Genomic DNA, 8,663 nt, shown 5'->3' on the forward strand with positions numbered 1-8,663 from the left:
GAATGGGAACAGAGCAGGACAGTTTGGTTCTTTTCTGTCTTCTCTGTATTTGAATAAATTAATTGCACAAGAATGGTCCAGCTGCATGTCGGTGGTGGATTCTGTTTGCGTACATGCATAAGAAGGATCCCCATATACGATAAAACCAAGTTTCCTTTCAAAATAGAGGCATATCCTCCTATGCCTGAGTCAGTATGCTCATAACGTTTAATACCCTGAGCTACTTGCCAGCATGCTCGTTGCAGCTTATTTGACTGTCTTGAAAGATTTTTTTCTACTGATGCTGCAGCCAGGTTTGGTTCTAATCTATCTCAGAAGTTTGTAATGCGAAGAATCAAAACTTCTGATTGTAGAAGGGTTTACACCACCTCCAAAATAGAGCTTTTAAATATGCAATTAATATTGCTTAGAAGTTTAAATGCTGAACCCTAGCAGTTAGTTACAAAATTGTTTGCTGGCGCTTTATAGTAATTTAAGACACTAATCTTACACAAGGACAGCTTTTAAAATGCTGTGTCATCTCAAATGGCTCTTACGATTCTTTAGAAGCACTAGTATATTCTTCTGTCTCATTTTTAGGGAAGTCTTCCCTTGGAATGGCACTCTTTCGTTTGGTTGAACTGTCTGGAGGCTGCATTAAAATTGATGGAGTGAAAATAAATGACATTGGTTTGGCAGATCTTCGCAGCAAACTGTCAATAATTCCTCAGGAACCTGTGCTATTCAGTGGCACTGTAAGGTTAGTTGGAACCATAAAAAAAAAGCAAGAAGGACAGAGAAGGCTACCAGCTCATAACGAACTCATATGAAATGTTAGTTTTTGAACGGAACAAAGGCATTCTGGTTTCTGTACTTTGTTGTTGAAACAAAAAGAAAAAGCACGGGTAAACGGTTTTAGCTGGTTCAGTACAGAACTGGATGTGATCCTTCTTTTAAACTTACTTGGAATTTTGCATCTTTGTCTTCTATCTTCGCTCTTTTGTTGTTTGGCTTCTTTAGTGTGGTGGGAGCATCTGATTTCCTTGGCAAGGAAATTCTGTCAGTGGAGTGCTAGATGGGAATTGTCCATCTGGATGAATTAGCACACTGTTGTTTTGCTATTTATTGCTGGAAAAAAAAAATCTGGTTATGCTTTCTGCTTCCTCCTCCAGATCAAACTTGGATCCTTTCAATCAGTACAGTGAGGAGCAAATCTGGGATGCTTTGGAAAGGACTCACATGAAGGAGTGTGTAAGTATTATCATGTCTATGAGATACTTGTTTGTATTTTGTCTTTCAAAGCTGCATATTCTTCTGCTGGCTAATTAGGAGATGTTCAGTAAAGTTCTGTCTCCATGTTTTTTTTCCATAATTTGCTGTTTTGTTTCTAATAATGAGACAGAATTTTTGGAGAACATGCCATATTTCAAATGTGTACTTCTTGGCATATTAGCATAGAGAGTGTTGCTTCATCACAGGGACTCTTCTGGTTTTACAGTATTTCAGAAGCGATATTTTTTTCTGTGTGCCTTCGGTAGTTGTGCATTCTGCATTTACATTTGTGAGTGTAAATGTCGCACATGCATACTGAATGTAAAATCTGCCCTTTGTGAGGCCTTCTGCAGCAAATCTTACTGCTATGACATTTCAAACTCTTGTTGTTGGTCAGGTGGCACAAGGCTACACGTGTAGCTGTGACCGTAGTACCTGGGCTGTAATTCCTGCAGAGACATCGTGATTCCTGGAGGTCCACTCTTAGTCTTTCTCAACAAGAGTGGCCAGATCTGTGTTAATGCTGATATGATTTTGTACCTGGCATGCTTTTTTCTAGAAATCAACTATTTTGTACTTAAGTCATTCCAAGGTTGCCTATTGGGAGGGTATATTTCTTCTAGGTTAGTCGTGGTGTTTTCAGCTGCCATCACCAAGTCAAAAGCATTTTAACTGAACCAAGCAGGTCTGATGTTGTATTGTTGTTCTAGCAGTAGTTGCTTGTTACTACTTCTTTCAACAGTGTGTGTGAGATAGCAAAGTGTGATGGATATTTTGGAACATGGGCAAAATCTCATTAGCAGGAGGAGCAACTGTTTGTCTCATGCTATGGAGATACAAAAAGTCTGTGCAGCTATCAAAGTTTTCTGCCTCTTCTTTCCCACACAGGTTGCCCAGCTGCCTATGAAACTTGACTCAGAAGTAATGGAAAATGGAGAAAACTTTTCAGTTGGAGAGAGACAGTTACTGTGCATAGCTAGAGCTCTACTGCGTCGTTGCAAGGTGAGCGTATCGATGAGAAAAATTGCTACCAGTTTGATATCACCAGCTTTGAGGAAAGGGGCTGCTTTTGTTGGATTCATTTTGTCTGTCAGAGTTCTCATACCAACAGTTACTGGAACTCAGAGACAGTGTTAGAACAACTAGGAAAGGCGTCTGTAGCTGCTGTGAAGTCTTGTCGTCAGAAAGTATTGGTTGTTGGTGTTAAAATAGTGTGCCAGGCTGGCCTAGTCATTTATCCAGAGTCTGTCCTGTTACTGGTGAGCATCAGATTCCTTCCTCCTTTCACCTTTAGGTAAAGTTCAGCCAAGCATTTTCCTTCTACATGGTGTTCTACTAAAATCTAGTCTACTAGTGAAATTTTGGACCATGCAAAGTTAAAAAGTTTTTTTTTTTTTTAATTGAGAATGGAAACCAAATAATAACGTGAGAGAGGAAGAACTTCTTGATTGAGTCAGAGAGGAGGGTAGTTCTTCCTAGCCTAACAAAGCTAGTAAGCCAAGTTGGTCCTGACTGACTCTAGAAGGAACTATCACTACAAAAGACAGACAGGTCAATTAGTTTACCTCTTAAAAAATTGCATTTGAGATTTAGTTGCTGAATGTAAAACTGAAAGTAGTGGAAACTTGTGGCCAGGTCAGAATGCAAAAGTCTAGCGGCTCTAGGACGTGACCATAAAATGCAAGTGTGATCTGTAGGATAACTTCAATGAAGGTGATTACATAAGGCAGACTGAAAGGGTGCTTGTCAAAACTACCTTTGTGACCACAGCTCTGTAAAGATTGCCAGTTGTGGCAATTTCTGGTCATGGTAATTCTCATCCACTCTGCATATATTGATGATCAGGGAGGGAAAGAGTTACTGTGAATTAACAGCCAGGATTATGCACTACTTTCAGATTTTGATACTGGATGAAGCAACAGCTGCTATGGACACAGAGACAGACTTACTGATTCAGGAGACTATCAGAGAGGCATTTGCAGATTGCACTATGTTAACAATTGCTCATCGTCTGCATACTGTACTGGGTTCTGATCGGATCATGGTGCTAACACAAGGACAGGTAAGCAGACTTCTGTGGCTTCAGTTCCTGTTGCAGTCTGTTTTGTATATGTATAGGCTAAACTGAAGGGACAGCTGGTATTGCAGGGTGGAAAAATCCTGTGTATTCATTCATATCCTTAGTAATAACTTTCCAACAGCACCAATTATTGCCTCACCATGACAAGATCAAAGAGGAGAAAATTCCTTTTACACTCCAAGAAAGTACCGCAGGGCAACAGTCTCTTTTAAAGGGTTTTTTAATATCCTTTGTAGGTTTAATTCTGGTATGTGTAATAACATAAGCATCTCTAAGGGAGCTCAGTGGCACTTTTCCATGGTGTTTGTAAAGCATTGTGGTATCAAACAGGCATTGAGAGATACTTTACCCACTTCTCAGGCTTCCATGTGGGAGCCATAAACACTTAAGTCAAATGTAGGAACATTTGGCAAGGCTCTTGGAGGTAGGGAAAGGAAAAAAACATAGCATCTGCCTCAGTCTGTTTGCCAGAGCCACCAGAGGTTGCTTCCTGCTGGGTAGTCCCACCATTTGTCTAATTTAGCTTGAAGCATCCAAGGTTACAGTATGTGTGCATAAACGCACATGCTTTCACCATCTGTTGTCTCATCTAAAGACTGTCATATTTTGGCTTCTTTGCTACCAAGTTACAAGTCCGAGGGGGTGGGAATCCGTTTTCTGCTGTATTTTGCTAACATACTTTACCTGCCTTGTTTGTTTTTTAGGTAGTGGAATTTGATACGCCGTCTGCCCTTCTGGCTAATGAGAACTCACGCTTCTATGCTATGTTTGCTGCTGCGGAGAACAAGGTCGCTGTCAAGGGCTAAAATTCAGGGCAAAGTCACTTTAATTTTGGAGAGCTGCACTCCCTGCCTGTGGCAGACCAGCTCTTCTTCCTCCTCCTCCTCGTCCTCCTCCAAGCAGATTATTGCCTTTCATCTTTTAATTTTTAGCACAATGTGTCAAGCCAGAGTTTTTAAAACCATGTCAGAAGAATTCTTCATGTTTTTATTATTGTATTTATTCCATAATCATATTACTAATTTTTTGTTATTAAATGCACTCTACAAATGGCTCAGGGAGCCATAGTTATAAATGTATCAGAGGCCTATAATGAAGCTTTATACATGTAGCTATATCTATACATAATTCTGTATATAGCCTATATTTACAGTGGAAATGTAAGCTGTTTATTTTATATTAAAATAAGCACTGTATTAATAACAGTGCATATTCTTTTCTATCATTTTTGTACAGTTTATGGTACCAGAGGTCTGGCTTTGTTATCAGACTGTATCAGACACCGTTTTGTCTCTTACAGTTGGTCTTTTCCTAGTGCCAGATTTTCTGCGTGTCTGAGTGAAAGTGAAGCTTTGCAATAGTGTCCTTTATTGTCACATTATTGTTGTCTAGCACAGGGGAGGAGAGCACTGTGGTGTAACTCTATTGCATTGTAATTTATCAAAGCTATTTGGAGCATCGCTAATGTTCACCACGGCAGCGGCTGCTGCTTCCCATAATGCTTTCCCAAAGCAGGGTTTTTAGTGATCTCCTGAGTGGACAACCACTTTTGGGTCACGTTAAGGCCTCATATTTTCTCAGTGTCCTGATATAGTATTTCTTACTGTATCAGCAGAGTTTATTTTAATGCAAGCAAAGCCAAGCTCTTCCTGCTTCGCTGATCTAACACAACCAAAATCGAACTGTTCATGGAATGATCTATAACAAATTAATTGCAAGGTTCAAATCGTACCCTGTATGCTAGCAGGAAAGCCTTTTCAAAGTTGCTCCAGCTGACTGACTCCTTTATCTTGAAGCTGCTAACACTCCTCAGAGGTTTAGGTTGGCTTTCCTTGGCATGGGTAACACTAACTCTTTGTTCTGCTAACTTACACTAAGGTTAAACAACATCAGTATTTCCTGTTTCTTTATTGCACACTTGTTAAGGAAACAGTCCCCCACCCCACATCTTCTGGAGCTTTAAACAGGTTCCTGCTGATCAGGATGTAACACTGGTGTAGGATGTTGTTTTCTTACTGTGAAGAGACCTACCTCAGGTTACTAGGTCCTGTGTAGTACGTTGCCATGATCACTGTACACCATCCCTGTTTTATGGGACCTGTGGCCCAGGTGGGCATGGTCGCTCCTATAATAGCCGTGACTTATTGAATGGTCAGCGTTGCATGTCTTTGTCAACTTGGACATTTTGTAGCCTTAGCATGTTTGCAGAATGTCTCGTCGAGGCAAAAATCTGAAAAGTAAATAAAACTATTTTGGGTTTTGTAAATTTTATTGGCTTAAGTGGTTTGTTTTGGGCACATAAATCACTTCTCACCTTTTTGAGCCTTGGGGGAAACTTTTGCAGGCTTTTTTTTTTTTTGGCAATGCACTTCGGCCTGATTTTTTTTTTTTTCCTTCAGAGTGTAAGTTTCTTTAAAAACATGGTGGGTAATTTTTGTGCCTTCCAGCATGGGGGTGGCTTGCTATGTATGTTTGTGTTGAGTAGGACAGGGAGTAATAGTTTATAGTACAAGTATTCAGGCCAAGTAGAAAGAGGGAGGTCAGACAGAATACAGAAGATCCTTCTTAGGCCAAGATTTTTCCACATTTTTTACCTGTGTGTGTTACTGTAAATAATGTGGCTGCAAAGTCACAGCAACAAGCATTTCTGTCTACCGCCATCACAGGCAAAACCATACCATTAACAGAGCTTAGACTGTAGCTTGAAGGTAGCAGCACATAAAGCATTATTTGTTGTACTTCTTAAGTCTTGGCCCGAGCAAGAATTAAGTAGCACGGATCTTACCCTGCTTACAGGCCTGGGACCAAGCTTACTGTGTGGCAGGTGCTGGCCACTGTTTTACTCAGTGTTACTCAGTTCAAAGGGACAAGTATTAGGTCTCTCTCCAAAGAGCACCTAGCTAAGTGGAGGGGGGTGTTCTTTTCTGACTAGGAAGTTAAGGACAAAAACAAGCTGGAGGGAGACACGAGGCAGTAGGGGTGCTGGGCCACAGAGGTAATGCCCTGCTTCTTCCCTAAAAGTAGATCTGGGTACAACATGAAGATGAAAGCTGAATACGTTAAGGGGACAGAGCATGGAATGTGCCTGCCTAAGACTGGTTAGAACTTCAGTCAGTTGTCATTTGCAGCCGTGTTGACACGGTTGTCTTGGGCCCTGCAGAACTGACTCTACCCCCATGAACTTTGGTATTTGCCTTGAGTAAAAAAAAAAAAAGGGGGCTAATGTACCAACTGTTCAAGTGCCACTGGGGTCAAAGTGTGACTTCGTTTTGCAGCTAAGGCTGAGCTATTGGCAGTCTGGGCAAAAGGAGCCATCCTGATCTTGTCCTCCTTCTTCTTCCAGGCTGGGAGTTCCTTCAACTTTGTCGATGCCAGCACTGGCTCTTGCCTGGTCCAGCAATGACCCAGTTCAGAAAGCTAACTTGCAGGAAGTTCACCTTCCAAAAGCAGGAATGCTGTGCAAAGGAGGAGACAGCAAGGCACACCTGGAAGGGAGGCGAAGCGGGGCTGCTCTTTTTAGTAGGTGCTAACTGTCGCACTAGCTTAGCTATGAGAGGAAACTGTGCTCAGGATTCATTGCACCAAACTGCTGCTTACCAGTCGTGCTCTCCTAAAATGGTGAATACTTTTTTGCTGCTTCAGTGAGCTGAAATAGCTCAAGATATTAAACAAGTGTCTGCAATGGAGCAGGCAAATGGTGACATGTGGACAGCAGGGATTAGCCCAACTGTTTCATTAAACCTTAGTCCCAGCATTGTTACTTTAGATATAAGGAGATAAACTGCCAGAAGAAACATTCTTTCTGTTGTAATCTCTTAACTGCTTCGTTTGGCACTTGTCTCACAGATAGCACGGAAGTATTGCTTCTCATTTGGGTAGCAGTAAATTTTACTGGCTTTCGTCCTGAACCATAGGAGCAAGCTGAAACCTGGCCCGGGGCCCTGTCACTGACATGGAAAGAAGAAACATCAGTATTTACGATGAGGCTGAAATACCTCTTTTGAAATGTTCTATGAGGGGTTGTTGATGATGGGAATTTTCAGAAATTGCGTCCTGCATTAGAATGTGTAGTGTGATACCCTGGAGATTTCACCCTGCAAGCTGCAGAATGAGACTGTAGGACCGGGACGGGGAATTTCCTTAAAGGGATCTTACCCAAAATAGCAAGAAGATAACACATCCTTCTTATATAGCAAAGGACATGCCCAAGACCAACAGACGGGTGACTTGAGAGAGATTTACTTCAAATAATTTTCGTGTTTGCTGTATGGGCCTTGGGAATTTAGTTGCATCCATTTTGTTCAGATGCAAGCGAGTGCAACAGATCCTGATTCATTATCCTAAGTTTAGAAACTCTTAGAATGTGTTCCTGCTTGTCTGATCTCGTCTGAGTGGGAACGCTGTGCTTGTTTGGGATGTCAATCAAAACGGAGGTAGGAGTTTTCTAAAATTGCCCGGTGGCATTAGTGTGGAATTAGATTGGTATAATTAATTCCAAAGTCAGGCCCCGAAGTCGTGCCAGTTTGAATGCCTAGGGAACTTCACCATTCCCTACGGCGAAGATCATATACGGTCAGATCCAGAGGGGCTGGGGCTGTGGTCTGTATACTGTCCCTAGATGGAACCCAGAGGAGATCAAGCAGTCTTAGAACATTGCTGGGAACAAAAAAGGAGAAAGCTCAATTATTTTAAAAGGCGAATTGTATGAATGAGACAAGGAGAAAGGTAGAAACAGGAAAGGGTAAGTGCAGAAAATTCGGTTTACAACAGGAGGATGTGGAGAGTAAAGATGTCAGGACAAAAAGTTCCTTTTAAAAAGGGATTGGATGAGGACAAAATTGCTTCTTGAAGATGCTTCAAAAGAATATAATGAGAAGGCGCAGGGTAGTTGTAGTGTCCTTATCAGCCAAAGAACTTTTCTGAATGTCGCCTTGTTATTTTTTTACTGCAACCATAGTGTATTTTACTATGATCAATCACAAAGGTTTTGTTACAGTCCCAGCTTCAGACTGGTCTGGGATAATACTGTGATTTGTTTTGCCCTTACTTCAGCTGGAGGTGGCAGCCGCGTTGCGCTGGTGCCACAGTTACCCCTCGAGTATGACGATGCAATGGACACTCAGTTGGAACATGACATAATGCTGCTGTCACTAGCGTAAGGCTTGGGAGGCTTTTAGGATGTACCACTACGGGTTCATTAAACCTGCAACCATGTAATAAATGTTCCCGTGTCATTCAAAGACATGCCTTGGAGACTCATCGGGCGGCTGAGGCAGGCAGAGTGTAAGGGTGGAAATAATGTACGGAACAACATGCGGGGCTGGGCGGAGTT

At 41.7% G+C, this 8,663-nt stretch overlaps 1 protein-coding gene across 5 annotated transcripts in view; it reads left to right on the forward strand.

Moving 5' to 3' along the window:
* Positions 1-8,552, forward strand: part of ABCC5 (ATP binding cassette subfamily C member 5) — a 44,597-nt gene extending 36,045 nt beyond the window's left edge. For 3 of the 5 annotated variants that reach the window (XM_080603823.1, XM_080603824.1, XM_080603827.1), the window contains 6 exons: positions 580-739; positions 1,152-1,230; positions 2,140-2,253; positions 3,149-3,313; positions 4,036-4,119; positions 6,675-8,552. In XM_080603823.1, coding sequence (XP_080459949.1) covers positions 580-739; positions 1,152-1,230; positions 2,140-2,253; positions 3,149-3,313; positions 4,036-4,119; positions 6,675-6,734 — 662 coding nt within the window. In that variant the 3' untranslated portion in view covers positions 6,735-8,552. Of the gene's footprint in view, positions 1-579; positions 740-1,151; positions 1,231-2,139; positions 2,254-3,148; positions 3,314-4,035; positions 5,598-6,674 lie in introns of those variants that run through there. The other 2 variants (XM_080603825.1, XM_080603826.1) reach the window with 1 other exon arrangement.
* Positions 8,553-8,663: the final 111 nt, after the last annotated feature.

This window comes from Anser brachyrhynchus (genome assembly GCF_964034855.1).
Source record: "Anser brachyrhynchus genome assembly, chromosome: 9".
Taxonomy (NCBI): Eukaryota; Metazoa; Chordata; class Aves; order Anseriformes; family Anatidae; genus Anser; species Anser brachyrhynchus.